Source organism: Notothenia rossii (assembly GCF_949606895.1).
Source record: "Notothenia rossii genome assembly, chromosome: 1".
NCBI classification, from domain to species: Eukaryota; Metazoa; Chordata; class Actinopteri; order Perciformes; family Nototheniidae; genus Notothenia; species Notothenia rossii.
In genome coordinates, this window is record NC_136912.1 from 28,823,837 (window position 1) to 28,842,547 (window position 18,711).

Consider the following 18,711-nt stretch of genomic DNA (forward strand, 5'->3'; position numbering starts at 1 on the left):
AGGTTTTTTATTGCTCATGAATTGCTATCATGACACACATAAAAAATGAGGATGATAATGAGCCGTCTGTACTATGGAAGTAGGCCAAGATGTAATGGGCACCAGAGAAGGGATAAACCGTATCCAGGACTAATTTGTTTTGATTCCTGACTCAAATCATGAACTGTTTGATCGTCCCTGCTTCAGCTGAGTGCTGGGATTTGTATTATTTTTGTTGTTACTGTGACTACAGTTACATTAAAAAATAAATATATCTTCATATGTCAACAATCAGACTGATTCACACATACTGATACACTGAGCCTGCTCTATCTTTCTCTTCCTCTCTCTCTCATCCATGTGCTCTCCTATCTGAGGGAAAATGTAAACGATGGTCAGAAACATTATTTCAGCCCATCCTGTTTTTCTGTCCGCTAACCAAGACAAACCATGCTGCTGCTGCCAACGTTAACATAAAAAACCTACCCTGATCTGGTTTGCTATAGTCAACATTATGCAGGAAAGCGGCTCTGAGCGCTGCAATGTTGCATTAACAATGAGCATGACCAAACAAAAACATGAAGATAGACCTCGTACAGTCAGACACAAAAAAATAAAATTTATAGTTCATGACAACTGAAAATATCCTTATGAAGGCTCTGAGATGTGGATGAAAGCTTTGGAAAATGTCCAGAAAATTGATCTTGTGCTAGGAATTTGTTATGATTGAATACTGAAAACAAAATATATATGATATGATTAATAATGGCAACTTTCTACTAACTAAGAAAAAATTCCAAAGTGTATTTTACGAATTTAGATCTTAATTGAACATTATTGATGATTTGTCAGTTTTAAAAAAAGGAATAGCCTACTTCAGATTTGACTTGTAAATATCCAGCTTCCTGGAAAAGAGTGAGAGCTAAAAAGGCAAACTAGCTTTTTGGCTGCAAGTAGAAATAAACGAGGCCTTGAGCTGATTTACACACTGCCTGTAACGTCACAAGTCATGTGATTGACGGGGAGTTTCAGCGAATCCGGAGTCTGTCCGTGTTTTACACCAGCCAATGAGCGTCTGCAATTCGTTGTTTGCGGAAGTTGTGAAGCCAGTATCCGCGCTGCAGGTTTGGACTAAATGTTTTTGCTAAAAGAGTTTCTTTAAGCGTCACAAAATGTACACACCACCTTTCGAGAGATGTAATTTGTCAATTAGACAACAGAAATGACACAGTGAGAACTTACGTTTTGATTCCACGTGTTCCCCTCGTTGTTCAACCTCCGTCGCAGACTCAACTGTGCTAAATAACTTTGATTTCGGCCTTTATCACATCTTCTAAACCTTGGTTGATCGATTGTGTCTCTGCCCAAGTGCTTGCTCTGCGGGCTCAGAGGTGGGCATGAACCCCCCGAAGAGGCTCCGGTCCACAGGAGATGAGGAAGAACCACCGACAGGAGGGAAGGAGGAGGGGGGAGCTGTGGATGTGGTAGGTGATAGGTGATACACCTGCAATTTCAAATAAACAGCTAACATTGATTTTCTGAGCTTAAAGGCAATATACAGCACGCTGGCAGGTTTTTTGAGTATGTGGCCAGAATGAAATTGGGGTAATTGAAATTGGGCGACGTTACATTGCTCCTATTATTGAATTAAAATTGAAATAGAGAAACCATAAAAAAGTAGAAACAAGTGAGTAGAAATATGTGCATTATACAACGATGAAGAACAACATTAAATGTGAAAGTTGGAATCTATTCATTCAACACAGACTATAACACCCCCTTGCTGCTAAATACAAACCAATTTTGTGCAATATGTGCTATATGTGCAATATATATATGCCATTAATAACTGTGTAATTTATACCTGGCCACTAAATCAATCAATATATGTATGCCGTTAATAACTGTGTAATTTATACCTGGCTGCTAAACCCTTGTTACTGCTACAAGGTATGTATTTTGTAGATTGTGTAACTTGCTGCTGTTAAATACTGTCAAACTATGTGCAATATATACTTTATATACATATGCCATCTTTAATAACTGTAATATATACCGGGCTGCTAAATCCTAAAAACCGCTACAGGATTTGATTTGTAGATTTGATTTGTTTTTGATCTGTATTTTTGAAAATTATGTAACTTTTTTTGTTTTTATCTTTTTTTAGCATATTATTTATTATATTATAACTTAGTACTTTTTTTGAATATTGTTGTGTTGTTTGTTTATTATATTATAACTTAGTACTTTTTTTAACGCATTTAAGATATGCAACACTAAGCTGTCTGTGGCTCTTTCCTGCTGTAACGCTGCAAATTTCCCCTCTGTGGGACTAATAAAGGTATTCTGATTCTGATTCTGATTGATGCTTTCATCATGCGTAACTTGACTGTTTTGTCGTGTTTTCAGAGTATTGTCATGCCAATGTACAATGCATCCTGTTGGCTGGATGAATGTCTGCAGGCCATATTACATCAAGACTACACTGGCACCATGGAGCTGTCTGTCTTTGATGACGCAAGCACTGTATGTTTATTTTTGTACGCATATAAACACACAGATCTAATTAGTCACAAAATATGAGACCCCAGTTGAAGTTTAAACTCTGTGTGTGTTTCCTTTAGGACGACTCGAGGACAGTGGTGGAGGGCTGGAAGGACAGGCTGGAGGAGAGGGGCGTCTCCGTGGTGATCTCCGGCCACAACTCATCCCAACCCAGAGGAGGTCAGTGGACTTTAGGTGGTTGATCAGTATCAATTCCCATGCCTGATTGAATCTCCTTGTCAGTCGCTGACATCAGTAGAACATTTTCTATGAGAAGCCAGGGAAGATTCAAGTCCATTTACCAGCATTCAACCATGTTTCATGATGTTCTACTTCATAGAGATCCTTGGACTACTCTTTGTATTGTGTTCACAGACAGCTGACCTTGTCTGTTTCTAGAGTTTATTCAGTATTTTTTCTGTGAAGGCAGTTAGAGGAGGTTAGTGCTCAAGAAAAAGCTTAAAAGTGCACCCTGAGGTAATATCATATTATCAAAAGTGTTATTATTCATTGAGTTGCTGAGGAAAACATGTAGTGTATGTGTGTAATCCATTGTAGTAAGAGATGTGACATATTGCTTTGGCTTTTTAATTTATTCCAAATAAGGGGAGGTTTAACTAATGAACTTTTAAAGCTTTTTTGGTCTGTAATCCAACCTACAGTATGCTTTTTTTTACTGCAATCAGTATATAATCCTGTAAGATAACAATACCTACAGTTCCCTGGTATAAACCTAAAACTAAAGGAGTGTGTGTTTGCTGTCAGAGCTCCCAAACTGTGGCACAGTCATCCTTTTGGAATTCATCCTGATAAGTCAAATACTCCCTTTAAATTTCCACCTTAACATATTTTGTATAATTACTGCTAGGGCTGCTCGGTTATGGCAAAAATCATAATCTCGATTATTTGGGTCAATAATTGTAATTGCGATTATTAAATGCAATTATTCATTGACTTTGAAAACATCAATTTATTGGAGAACAAAATGTAAGCAGTATGTTTTTAACAGTTGATTACCCTGAACTTTAAGTATAATTCAACTGAAAACCCCCCAAAAAAAAATGTATTGAAAAAAAGAAATAATAATAATAAAAAGATAATCGTTTTATTTCGATTATGTTGTTTTCGTAATCGTTGCAAGCCATAATCGTAATCGCGAATAAAATACGATTAATTGAGCAGCCCTAATTACTGCGGTAAAATTGTCTTTCTGTGTCAAAAGTAGAAGTAGCCGAGTGTAGGAATACTCGTAGTAAGAGTCCTGCATTCAGTCAACTCAAGTAAAAATACAAAAGTATTAGTATCAAAATATACTTAATGTATCAAAAGTAAAAGTACTCATTATGCAAATTGGTAAATTTCAGAATAATATATATGATATGTTTTGATTATAAATATTGATCATTAAAGTGTTATCAAATCTGGTAAAGGTGCAGCTAGTTTTAATGACTTTACTGCAGTGTAGCTTGTGAATTTACTCCAGGTGGAACTAAATTCTATTTAAGTATTGATTATATTTCACATCATTAATCAAAATCTGTAAAGTGACTAAAGGTATTAAGTAAATGTAGTGGAGTAAAAGTATACCATTTACCTCTGAATTGTAGTGGAGTAGAAATACTAAGTAGCAACACATTGAAATAATCAAGTAAAGTACAAGTATCTCAAAATTGCACTTAAGTACAGTACTTGAGTAAATGTACTTAGTTACTTTACACCACTGGTCACTGGATCAGGAAGATTGGGGTATTCTTTCTGAGAAGTTCCATATTTAGTTTAAATACATTATACTTTCTTTTGATATACTTATTTTAACCAGTTTGACACACTGTCGATGCTTATGACTGGTCAGCTGATACCTCAGCATTTTCTGGTTTGGCACATTCAAACAGTCCCATGTTTAATAGTTAAACATGGTAATTTCTTACACATGGCAAAATGGAAATTGTTAGAAGACAAAGAAAAGCAAACAGACATTAACATACACTGTTCTTTTGTCTTTCAGTGGGATATGCGAAGAACAAGGCAGTGTCTCAGAGCTGTGGGCAATACTTGTGCTTTCAGGATGCGGTGAGTGAGTGAGTGAGTGAGTGAGTGAGTGAGTGAGTGAGTGAGTGAGTGAGTGAGTGAGTGAGTGAGTGAGTGTGTGTGTGTGGAGGGGAGGTTGGGTAATGCATAATGCAGACCCACTATGGGCGCCCTCCTCCTATCCATCGTCACCTGAAATATACAGTACACCTGCTTTCTCAGCACGCATGTGCAGAGGGTGACGTAAGTTCTCTGTGTTGGGAGCTTGTTGACGCACCAGGCCAGGCCATGTCACTTTATAAACTTTATCACTCTCACTTACTTACTTACTTACCTACTTAGTTAGTGCTATTCAAATGATAGTACCTACAGCAGAGTTGAAGTGTAATTAAGTAACCTACATTTACTCAATTATATTTGGAGGTAGTTTAGGCCTGCTACTTCTAATCTACATCAGAGGGAAACATTACATTTTACTTCACTACATTATGTGAAGGCTATAGTCCCTGGCAGTGGTGGAATTTAACAAAGTACATTTACTAAGTATTGTACTTCAGTACTATTTTTACATACCTCTACTTTCCATGTAATGCTACATACACTTTTACTCCACTACAAGTAGCCTATTGTAGCTACTTGTACTCTACTACTATATTAAACACTCATAGTTACTAGCTACTACTTGGTTATATGAATACACATGATGTGATGCATTACAAAAAAAAAATACAAAAGTATTAGTATCAAAATATACTTCATGTATCAAAAGTAAAAGTACTCATTATGCAAATTGGTAAATGTGTGTGTGTGTGTGTGTGTGTGTGTGTGTGTGTGTGTGTGTGTGTGTGTGTGTGTGTGTGTGTGTGTGTGTGTGTGTGTGTGTGTGTGTGTGTGTGTGTGTGTGTGTGCGTGCATCAGACAAAGTATGGTTCACTTCACTGTCCAGATGTCTTTAATAACACATACAGTAGTGTGTAAAAACTAATAAGATCATATTATTTTTGCCCAAATATACACGCTGTACATTGAGTCGTTTACACACAGACCTCAGTGACTGTTTGACAGACCTGTCAGAGAGCATGACTAATGAGCGGAGAGCAGCGTTTCATTATGTGTGTTTTATATATTGATGTTTATACAGCATGATCGTCTTTCTTTGAAACAGTATTTTATGGTCACTGATCTGAAGGCTGTATTGTTAGATCAACTAATCAATGGCCAAAACATCAGGATGCGAGATCTCTGTTTAGATCTATTTCTTAACAGCTTGTATCATACAGATTATCAAATGGTCTTTCATTTTAATAAAATAAAATACCCAAAGACAATAAGATTGCTTTCTCAGAAAACTCCTATGTGCTCTCTTGTATTTGTTTAATTCTACTTTTTGACACTGTTAATATACTGGTTTTCCTTAAACAACTTAAAATCAAACAGTTACCTTATACCTTATATTTTTCATCAGCATTTTTTCTTTGCACGGAAATATCAGGGAAATATTGTTTAAATACATATCTCTGTTTCCATTGTCTATTTTATTATTTCTGTTTTTGGTACCATATGCATATTGGGATTGGGATTGTTATTATCTAAGCTAATTTGAAGTAGCTGCTATAACACCACAACTCCCTTTTAGCGTCTCTACAGTATCTAGCTGCAAAGCTAGCCAGTAGCCATTACTGGTCTGTTCTATCAAGGCTAGGCTTTAAGACAAAAATCTCGTATCCCTATATAGTTTGATCCATATCTCGATAACGCTATATATTACAATATAGCATGATTGCTAGATAAAACAATAAATTAGTCAATAAATAAGTGTATATAAATAACCCGTGGTTATTTAAAGCCTTTTTTGTGTGAATGACTTGCCAAATGAAGAAGTACTGAGCATGTTCTGATTTATTTTTTCAATATGAACATACTAGTACATTTGATTTGGTATATGCTTGTTCACATCAAACCAGACAACACAATTGTTTATCAAAATATCCTAATATAGGATATCAATTCCTTTTGAAGATGAAAAATATCAAATTGAGAAATTACCAATCTGAAGATATTTGTTCAAGCATGTGGGATCTTAAAAGAAAAACACCTAAAAGTATTGATCAAGTATACAATCCTAGAGTGCACATACCGTCCGTACAAAAAGGCTGAGTAAAAGCCAAACTAGACGGGTATGATTTTTTCATAAAGTAACCTAGTGTGTACTTTTTTCACATGCTGAATAATCAGAATAATGTAAACGTTGTTTGTGTTTGAATTCATTTGTTGTTTTACTCCAGGATGATGTTATGCTTCCTCAAAGAGTTGGTCTGCAGTATGACGCCTCTGTCCTCCACCCACTCTCTGTAAGTCCTCCCTCAAGTATTTGCTTACTCACTTCCCCCCCCACCTTTCTTCATTTCTTTTCTCCTCACTTCTCTCCCTTCCCCTTCCCATTCTCTCTCCCTCTGATCCTCTGACCAATTCCTCCCAAAGATATACGTGTTGTTGGCCTGCGTGTGGGTGTGTGTGTGTGTGAATCCCTGCAGTTGGCATCCAGCACAGTGTGAGTATCCGGTGTTGATGCTTTCTGTGGCCCGCCAGGTCAGAGGTCAAAGGTTGTGTGTGTGAGGGAAGTGAGGGAGAAAGCCTGGAGACAGCAGGCTTGCTGCCCTGCACAAACAACATGCCCATTTATGTGATGGCTGCAATATTTTATAGTTCTTGTACGATAATATGTTCTTGTTTTTTCCAACTTTGTATAAAATCTTAATTCTTTATGTAAACCCCTCTTTACTTTGTATTGCTCTGTCTTCTGAGATGTGGCCGGTTTGTCTCGAAAAGGGAACAAGTGATGCAGTTCAGATACATGATGCAACAAAACTAAAGACTTTTCATGTTGCTTACTTTGCCATTTATTTTCTTGATTATTCAGTTAATTATTTGGCCTAGAAAAAAATAAGAAAACTGTGCATCATAAATTGCCATAGCCAAGAGTGACATTTGAAAGAGGTCATATGTTGTAAGGAAACTATCCAATACCATAAACAAATAGAAATTGTTGTCATAAGACAAAGAAAATCTGCAAAAGTTTACATCATTTTGCTTGATGAATGATTGAAATATTTGATTGCTTAGTCCATTAATTATTTAATCTTCATACAAATGTTCTTAAAATCTGAACAACAATTCAAACCACGATGATTCTGTGTGGTTGTTAGTCTGTTGAAACTTAAATGTAACTTTTTATTCTGAAGGCCTTCTAATGAAACCTTGATACTTTTTCAAAATTGCTGAAATTAGTTTCAATGTGTACTTATCAGAAACGTTTTTTTGACGTGTTTGTGTGTTAGCTGATTGGCTGTCAAGTTCAGAGGGTCCCTGAGGGCTCTACGGAGCGTTACACCCGCTGGATCAACATGATCTCTCAGGATCAGCTCCTCACACAGGTAAATACCCGCAGCATGTTGTTCGGGCACTACTTTGCCTCTGAATGTGTGTGTATGTGAGAGGTCATGTGCCAGGCATCAACCAGGTCAGATAGAAACAGGATACGTACCTGCCGCTGCTGTTTCCACGGAAATGTGGCGGTGGACTAGACCGAGGACGCAGCTCCACTCCTGACCTCTCAGTCCGTCCCGCTCCCATCGGAGGAAACCGCTCACACCGCCTGCTGAGGGGGTCAGTAGTGGAAAATGCTTGTGGTGGAAAAGATCATTTTGCAGAAATAAGTGCTGCAGGCTTATTTCAGTTTCAACTGCTGACATGTTGTGCTCATTGTACTGCACCACTGTGTCAAGGTTGCTACATAATAACGTCTTTATAGACTTTTTTTATAAGCTCATCATTTGCTTCTGCACTCTGCCCCATTCAATTTCATATGAAATAGTTTTATGCCTTAAAGGTCCCCTTGTGACCTTTAAGGCATAAAACTATTTCTTATGAAATTGAATGGGGCAGAGTGCAGAAGCAAATGATGAGCTCATAAAAAAGTGAGAACTCTAATATATTGATGGAACAGTATAATAGGCTATTATACTGTTCCATCAATATATTAGAGTTCTCAGTTATATACAAAACATGTCTCTGAAGTGTTTGGCTCGAAATACCAAACAGATCGTGCATTGTAGCAGCCCTGTTTCCAAAGTGCTGATTTCTCTGTCTGTTACTTTGTATGAAAAAAAGTACCCACGCCCCTCTGAGAGATATTTGGTTAAAAAGAACACAAGCTGCTCTAAGAGGAGATTCAGGTGATAAGGTGGGCGGGTGTTATCTTGGTTGGTGATTGGCTAGTGGTTACACAAGCCAAAAAAACATTGTGACATCATAAAGTGGCTAAAATCTGATCAGCTCATTTTCAGACAGCTTTTTATATAAATGGATCAGGACAAAAAGAGAAGGGGTCTTTTTTCCTGGAATGTTCATAATCTCTTTACACAGATGGGACACATGTTTATGTATAAAATACATGAGAAGGGGATTTTGCATAATAGGTGACCTTTAAAAAATGACGGCTGCTCCAGAGCAGGTGGAGCCAGAGCTCTGTTGTGGCTGTGGCAGATGGTGAAATGCAAAGGATGGAAAAAATTTGAATGGTCAGGAGCCAAGTTTCACAGCCAAGTCATGGAAAGCTATATGACTCGCCTAATCACACTCATCTGGAAAGAATGGAAACGTGACCCAGCATAAGCAAACCCAGCTGATAGCATGACCCCACACTGGCACGGTGTTGGTCTGCTAACTGGAGACTATAATAATATACGGTATTTGGACTGTCGGGCCACAATGCATTTGGTAACACTTGTGTTGACATTATACTGTACACATAAGCGAACCCAGCTATTACCTCGCAGGGCATTGGCTAATTAAAGGAACATGTTGCTGTTTTTTAACTGGCTGTTTATCATTACAATGTGTGTTTTAACTGCTAATTTATCATGTTAAACTTCCCTTTATGTTGCCAGCTCCCACAACTTTATACCCATTGCCAACAAAAGTCCGCCAGATGAAGCGCATCTCTGCTTTAGAGCTTTGGTTTGAACTACAAATTGTGCTTCTGCAGTTTTTGTGTGCTCGGCTACTTAAATGGGTATTGCTGGAATATAATATTTGGGGCTTCTCGCTATGTATGCCAACGTATTCAGTGTGGAGGGATTATGGTGTATGGAGGAAGACAAGGACACCCCAGCAGAGAGTCAAGCCCAGCAAGCTGGAGAGGATAGTGGTGCAGCACGCACAATGCATGCTGGATATTGTAGGTTTTCTGCTAAATTGATTACCACAGCCCTTTTTCTTTGTTTACTCTGGTCCTCTAGCATCGATTTAAAAAATACATGTGCCTTTAAACTGCTTTGACAGATCCGTTTTATTTATCTGTTCAGCTGTGGAATAGTTATTTTAAGGTGCTATTCAATGAAAATCTTTACCACTTTTATAATTAATTATTTTACTTTCACCATAATAAGAAGAGACATTAACCACTAAAGGATGCATGATGAGACCCTTTATTTACGTAGAGATGGAACTCTACTGTTGCTGTCTGAACAAAACACACCGTCACCAAGGATACAACACAACCTGGACACACACACACACACACACACAGACACACACACACACACACACACACACACACACACACACACACACACACACACACACACACACACACACACACACACACACACACACACACACACACACACACACACACACACACACGTAGAGTCTGCATAACTCCTTAGCAGGCATTCCTGGATATTTATGTGATATTAAGTTTCATGGAGCATGAGAATGAGATCATGCATTGATTCTGCAGGCTTGAAGCAGCTCCTCACTTCTCCTCACATTTTCTCCTTTCTTCACTCTATCTGCCTTTACTCCCAGTTTCTGGGTGAGGAAACATAATCTAGCTCTCTGAGTTAAACCAGAGATTTACTCTGAGTGTGGCTCGTTTAACCTGATCCAGAGGTGGAACCTGAGTGTTCATCTGTAGGATATTAGTTATGGTTATCACAACCCTCCCCTACCCCTCTGACTTCTGACACTGACTCACATCTTCTCTCACTGACTCACATCCTCTCTCTCTCTCTCTCTCTCTCTCTCTCTCTCTCTCTCTCTCTCTCTCTCTCTCTCTCTCTCTCTCTCTCTCTCTCTCTCTCTCTCTCTCTCTCTCTCTATGTCCCCTGGTTTCCCAGAACTCATTCGTATTCCTCTTATTCATGCTTTTGGCCACAGCTTACATCTGCAAAATGTTGCAATATTACAGAACAGAAGGGAGAGGAGTTGTGTGTGTGTTGTATGCATACACGCACACACACACACACACACACACACACACACACACACACACACACACACACACACACACACACACACACACACACACACACACACACACACACACACACACACACACACACACACACACACACACACACACACACTTTCTAGATTCTGTCCAGCTGTTTGACTGGCTGAATCCAGATGTTTTCCTCCATTTTCTTCATCTGTGTTTAATTTAACTTTGCAATTGTCTTCAACTTTAACCAAGAACACTCATAGTGACATAGCTGGAGCAAGAAACATCTCAACCTGGAATGACCCTCGGATTCAAAACGCAACAAAACTACAAACATACACACATGCAGAGGAAAGGAGGTACAAGTAGGGGTGAGGGTCTGGAGAGAGGGGTATGCAGAACTGGAATGGTGAGAAGAGGGGGAAATATAGATACAGTCATGTGGTCCTGGTATTGTCGGGTTAGATGAGAAACGGGCCCAAACAAAGTCATTAGTATAAGATCATGTACCAGGGGATGGAGGTGTGTGTCCTTCCAGGAAGGTGTGAGACATGCTGCTGAACTCCAACCTGTTTTGTCTTGAGTCTTTCTGCAATGTACTGTTTGTTCAAAAACAAATGTGAAATTTCCCAGAGCCGCCTGTCTGCCAAACCCTGGTCAGGTTCTAGCTTATATAATGTTATGTTTTCTAAACACGAAACAAAGTTATTTTATTTATAAAGTGGAGCTGACACTAAATTCTGTTTCCTGCTCGGTGTGGTGAGAGACAACCTGCAGGTTGTGGTTGTATTTATATATCATGATAACTCTTGCAGGATTTGATTATTCAAGCCTGAGTTCAGACTTATTTTAATGTTCACATTTAACAGTATTTATATGAAGTGATATCAATATTTTAAAAAAAGTATACTTATACTCTTAGCTAATACTACAGTTTGTATCCAGGTGCATTGATCCATGGTTACATTTCCCTTTTTCTCACGTCTAAGGCCTTATTTAAGTATATCAGTTTTTTCTTCCACTGTGTACTTATGCAAAATTTGCTAAGGAGGTGTCGGCGGTCTGGCGATTTACTCGGAAGTTCCCAACTCCGGGGACTTACGGCAGGGGACTTCGCGTGGCAGTATACCCCGTGAAGTGGTTTGCGGCCTGCCAGTAAACCCGAAGCAGAAGAAGAAGAAGTGACGTCAGCGGCTCATTTGCGTAATCTTCCCTCAGGGAACTTATTCCGGTGTGAACGCGATCTGTACTTAGTTCCATGGGGGTAATAAGTGCTGGCCGCTGAGCACTAAGTACGGCAAAGTATTTGGTGTGAAAGCGGCTAAAGGCTTCAATTTTCATGGGAGAGAAAAATAAGTCCTTAAAAGTGTTTGTTCGCAGTGACCACCAGTATGTACACGTGCAGTGTGTCCAGAACACTATTATATTATATAAATAGATTTTTGCTATTTAAAGACTGAATTTGTGTTTCAGGTGTACACCTCTCATGGGCCAACAGTTGTCATGCCGACGTGGTTCTGCTCGAGGAACTGGTACCTGAAGGTTGGACCGTTTGATGAGGGGGGCAAGGTGAGAGTTCACCCAAAGTGTCCCTGACCCTCCTCACTGTGTGTGTGTGTTTCACACTCTCACTTCCTCCTCCCCAGGGAGTCCCGGAGGACTTGATCTTCTTCTACCAGAGTCTTCGTCAGGGAGGGGGCATGGCCAGGGTCGACCAGTGCCTGCTGGTGTACCGTTACCACGAGAAGGCCACCACACACTCTGTAACAGAGTCAGTATCACCCACACTCTCTTTCCCCTGCTCAGCTACAGCTACACACACACACACACACACACACACACACACACACACACACACACACACACACACACACACACACACACACACACACACACACACACACACACACACACACACACACACACACACACACACACACACACACACACACACAGTGTTGATCCTCCACATACTCACAGCTGCCCGTTGGTATCCAAGGATTTTTCAGGACTCAAAACTTCTACACACAAATATTCACAGGCACATAGAAGCATGTTTTCGTAATCTTGAGATTTTCAGAATGTTTTTGGAATTCCCGAAACTTTCCCAGCATATCAGGAATTTAGGAATTTTAACCAGTTTTCTCACTGTGGAATGTCGGGCATCTTCCTTAGGGAATCAGAGCTTTTCATGAACTACCGTGTTTGTCATGGTGTGTGTGTGTGTGTGTGTGTGTGTGTGTGTGTGTGTGTGTGTGTGTGTGTGTGTGTGTGTGTGTGTGTGTGTGTGTGTGTGTGTGTGTGTGTGTGTGTGTGTGTGTGTGTGTGTGTGTGTGTGTGTGTGTGTGTGTGTGTGTGTGTGTGTGTGTGTGTGTGTGTGTGTGTGTGTGTGTGTGTGTGTGTGCGACGTGTGTGCGACGTGTGTGTGTGTGTGTCTGGAGAATGCTGTTGCCTGTGCTTCAGCAAGGCCATGTAGTGTCTGCAGGTGCCTGTGAATGCCTCAAATGGTAAAACACACCAAAGAAGAAGGTCATTCCTCCCCCCCCACCACGCCTCCATCCCTTTCATCCCCTCCTTCCTTTCCTCCTTCCTTCCTTCCTTCTTACTTCCTTTCTCTTCTTCGTCTGTCAACTTCTCGTATATCTTCCCCTGTTGACGCATGTCTTCACCCTTCATCTTCCTCTCTGTATTCATCTATCATCTGTCTATTTACGGACACCTATTTTAAGCCGTGCCTTGCCTACTTTCCACTCTCCCCTAATTCTTGTCACCCCTTCCCCTCCGCCGAGTGCCTACTTCCTCTTTGGTCAAAAGAAACCCTCACCTTCTTTCTGTCTCAAACATGCACACTCACACACACACATCATGTGATAATAAAAGCTCTTTCCGTGAGGTGAGAAGTGTGTTTTTAAAAGGTTAAGATGGTTCAAAAGAGGAACTGAGATGAGAGGCTTCTTAACACAGAAAGGCTTTGTTTATAAATGAGTGTGTTCCCATCCCCTTGTGTGTTAGAGTGCACGAAAGTGTGTCTGCTTTTTGATCGGCAGGGTATTAGTGGGATGAAGGTTTCAGTATGTGTATACACATACAGTTTATAGTAAATCTCTGCCATGTTACTGCCATGTCTCGGAATCAACGCAAATGAACAGAAAAGCGATCTGCGGACCACCCGCGCTCCCTGATGGCTGTGGGTTTGTTTGTTATATGAGGCCCACTGTTAGACCCAGTAAGACGCTCACTTCAGAAGATGAGAGCAGAGCACGTCCTGTGAATGTGTCTGTATAATTACTCAACATCAGTTTGTGTGTGTGTGTTTGTGTGGGTGTGAGGCACGTGCACAGCTGTGTAAATCAGTCAAAGTGCAAAGCAACAGGAAAACAAGGTAATTTAAAAGAGACACATTCTTTCCATCTACCAAAAGAAATCAAACTGCTGTTATTGAGTCATAGTTTAATGTAATGCAGTGCATGCTTCAAAGAAATCGATTTAAAGAGGTGATAATGATTTGATACAGAAAGCAGGTTTCGGATTTGATACCTTACTTTTATTGTGGTTATAGCTTTCTTTCTTTCTTTCAGCTGTGAATACATTGTATTATTTAAAGTAATTGCTGAGTTGGGGAAACTTGGCTTTTTCGCCAAAGCGAAGTCAAATGAATCAGATCATCAGATAGGATGCGAAGAACGACCACTGATGAATGACTATTGACAGTTCAACTAGAAATATATATTGTTTTGGGTTCACTATCTCTACCAATTGCTTGTCTTACCTGATTTAGCTAAACATCATTTTTCATAATATGATAGGAGTATTAGTGCATGCGGTATACTTTTATAAGAGAACACGTAGTAAATCTGTCAGTGTTTCCCTTTTCAGTCAAAATGAAACAATTTCAGGCTAAATTCAACAGTCTTTTCTTAGTTTTAAAGACACCATCTCATCTTTTCATAATGTAGCATTAAGCTAATGAGCTACCTGCTTCTCCATCCATCCCTTAATCCTTCAGTCTTCACCGCTGTTTCCAGGGAAACCATTTGGAAGCTGCGAGTGGACTTCCTACAGGAGAGAGTTCTAAGCCAATGGGAGAGCTTTACCATATGGAACGCTGGGAAACAGGGCAGGAAGCTGTACCGAAGCCTGAGCCCGACCAATCAAAAGAAGGTATGCAACCTCTGGCTATGCAGATTGATGTGAAACATTATAATAGTTACTTTTAGTTAGCTCTATTAGTCTTCCTACTGTATGTAGTGGAACAAGTCTGACGTGATGTGAGAGTGCGTCAGCTTTCAAGCTAAACATATTCTGCTTTACTCATAAGGTGAAGGCTTTCTGTGATGTCGATGAGAACAAGATCCAGAAAGGTTTTTACACATATGAGGACTCTGAGGTGAGATCAGCTATTGTTGATTCTAAGTACAAGGTCTGTTTTTTTTTAAGCGCGACAAATTATAAGCTTTGATTCAAATGAATGATCATCCAACAACTTTATTGCAGTGGTTTAGATTACTATGAAGATGTCAAAAACAAAAATCTTTGGTTTTCTGTGTCTTTCTTTTTTCCAGCAAAGACCCAAGCCAAAAGTCCCAGTTCTACACTACAAAGATGCCTCGGCCCCCTTCATTATCTGTGTAAAACTGGTGAGCAGAAAGCGTGTTTGTGTGTTGTATGTTTGCTGTTTCTGACCGCCTGTCCCTCATGTCTGTAATCTGAGTTAACGACATAATGATCAAGGGCGTGTGCCCGGCACAGGACACACACACACACACACACACACACACACACACACACACACACACACACACACACACACACACACACACACACACACACACACACACACACACACACACACACACACACACACACACACACTGGGGGCAGTCAGGAAATGGGTAGAGACAGCAGCCTGGTCTTTGATCACATGGCACTTATACAAACAACTGATGACTTTGCCACCCGTTCATATTTGTACATTTTGTGCTCCCAAATCCTGCCAATATCTGTAGCTAGCTTTACCATACACACACACACACACACACACACACACACACACACACACACACACACACACACACACACACACACACACACACACACACACACACACACACACACACACACACACACACACACACACACACACACACACACACACACACACACACACACACACACACACACACACACACACACACATTCTGCTGTTCTGGCAGCCAAATCCCTAATTGCCTATTTATCACCTAGCCAGATTCAGACGTCAAATCTAGAGTGACCCCACCTACGGGGGCTACTAATTGCTCAATTATGGGAATTGGGAGAAGTAATCATAGTCAGAAAAAAAAGAGACCTGGCCTCCATCATTCTCCCTCTCCTATGGCACACACACACACACACACACACACACACACACACACACACACACACACACACACACACACACACACACACACACACACACACACACACACACACACACATACATACACCCACTCACCATGACAAACATGATAGCTCATGAAAAGAACACCTGGACTCAATCAAACTATTTTTTTATATCCAGATGTCAAATAACTATAATTAACAAATATACAATTCACTTGAGCTTTTAACATTTCTCATGGTTAAATTACTGTTGGTGACTCTCGAAGTCTTTAGCCTGTACATAACCTTTAACTTGTATTCAGTGCATTTAAAATACTGAAGATAACAAGGACCCTCATCAAAGAGATAAAGCATGGAAGAGTTAAAGGGCAAACAATCCTATAATAGCTTTGTGTGGATTTTTTTCACCTTCTACCATGTTTTATGTTGCTGTTCCTTCATCGTAGGACATGACAGGAGGCGTTCTGGAGGAAAACCTCAACTCCTTGCAGCTAAAGGAAGGAACTGATTACTACCATTTCAACTGACAGCTCAGAGTGATGGAGACGTGAAGAGGAGCCCTGCGGCTTTAGAAGAGGAATGCACACAGACTGAGGGATAGACAGGTGATAAGAAAGGAGTGAACCATACACTGGCATAATAACTCTACCAAGACTAGGGAAAGAGTACGTTTTAATGTATGTTTTAAGTGTTAAAAGATTATTTCTATGTGTGGAAATTGGTGTGAAAACGTAAAAGTGCAAAGTTAACGCAACCGCTGATGAAAGCAAAACTGTTTTATCCCAGCCCTGTTTCCTCCACCACAATAGTGAGATAGCTATCTTTGATAGATGAGAACACTCTCTCATTTCTGTTCATGAAATATGAGGTTACAGCCAGGAGAAGCAAGACTGGAAACAGTGCACCAAAGCACGCTACTGCCACATTACGCATGCTAAGGCACGACATGAGACCTTTCTTTTCCATATTCTAATTAGGAAAAGCCACTGGTTGCTCAGAGGGAACTTACAAAACGGCGACATCCTGCTCTAACCCGCTATTCTTGGTTAGCCAAGTATTTTTTCTAAATTACAAGACCAAGATTTAAAAAAATAACAGGCTAAATCCTGTCATGTTCAGAATTCTGCAGCTGTTCCTCTGTTGGGTTTGGAATGACAGAATGGAGTATTGTGCGCTGTGCTGCGTTGAAGAGGATGTTACGCTACCTAACGTCACTATGACAGTCAGGTAAGACTCCCACCTACATTGAGAGAGTACTATCCACAGTGAAAAACGATATAGAAAAAAACATCATCTACCAAAAGGGGTTGAGTCGTGTTGAGTTTAGCTGAACCATGCAGGAGAAATTAGGAATATTTAACACATCATATCAGGTTTGTTTTATTCATACAAAAAATAAGAATGGGGAGTATTGTATAACCCAGAATGTTCTTTAATTTGTGTCAAACACAGTCATTCCAGGTTTTTTTATCCTGTTTTAACATACTCATTTTTGTAAGAATCAAACAAACTTTGTGCTAAACTACGCTAACCATCCAGCTTGTGGCTTCATTCTGCTCTACAGATTAGATTGAAAGAAGTGAGAACAGGGAAGAAGTAAGTATGTTTATTTCCCCCAAATACCAACCTATTTCATAAAAAAACTTGAACTTTGGTTTTCATGCCAAAAGAAAGTTTCTGTTTCTCATGCCAGAGGATATTACTGTTGCCGATGTTGTAGGAATAAAATGTTTCTATGTTTTCTAACCCTGTGTGCCCAGAGATGGGTATTTGCGAACCTGTACGCTTGAACTGGTGTTGAAGTTAGAGGAAGCCATGTGAGTCAGCACCATCACAGAAGGTTTAACTTATAAAGGGCGGGATGTTTTATGACCGGAATCACTCCGATTTCTCAATAGCCTTCGCTGATGCAACCATGCAAAATCAGATACACGCACACAGCTGCTGCAAATGTACAAACATGGATACTGCATGTATTTGTTTTTCTTTCCCGGGGTCTCTTATGAAATCTGAAGAACAATAACCTCTTTAAGAGAGCACAGTTTAGATACGTAAACACGCATAAAAAGTTTATTTTACCTCACAGAGTGTGGAGTTTTTCCGCCCAAAGGTAAACAGACCTTTTCCCACAAAATCTCCCCCAATGTTTCCTGGGTCAGAGACGTGGTCTGCCTTACTGTAAATGTGGCCGCAGCAGTTTGCAAGGAGGCAACAGTGGCAGAAAAAAGGGTCTTTTACTCTGCTAAACTTTTATTTTCAAAAGTTTGTTTGTTATATACTGAACATACAGTTACACAGTGTGCCGTATTAGAGGTTAGGCTCGGAGTCCCCGGGCGCCGATCATAATGGCAGCCCACTGCTCCTAACACTAGGATGGGTCAAATGCAGAGAAACAATTTGGTTACATAGTAAGTAGGCCCACTGTGTAATGACAATAAAAGTATAAAAAAAAAAAGAATTGTGTTTGATAAACTGCGGGACTGTTTGGACCT

The 18,711-nt window shown here is 40.0% G+C and overlaps 1 protein-coding gene across 1 annotated transcript; it reads left to right on the forward strand.

The window, feature by feature from the left end:
• The first annotated feature begins 1,057 nt into the window (after positions 1-1,057).
• On the forward strand, positions 1,058-16,973 carry b3gntl1 (UDP-GlcNAc:betaGal beta-1,3-N-acetylglucosaminyltransferase-like 1). Its single transcript, XM_079655493.1, has 12 exons — positions 1,058-1,463; positions 2,389-2,505; positions 2,604-2,703; positions 4,529-4,593; positions 6,837-6,902; positions 7,890-7,985; positions 12,311-12,406; positions 12,484-12,608; positions 14,863-14,998; positions 15,156-15,224; positions 15,400-15,474; positions 16,666-16,973. The coding sequence occupies exons 1-12, from the start codon at positions 1,377-1,379 to the stop codon at positions 16,744-16,746; spliced, it is 1,113 nt and encodes a 370-aa protein (XP_079511619.1). The 5' UTR covers positions 1,058-1,376; the 3' UTR covers positions 16,747-16,973.
• Positions 16,974-18,711: the final 1,738 nt, after the last annotated feature.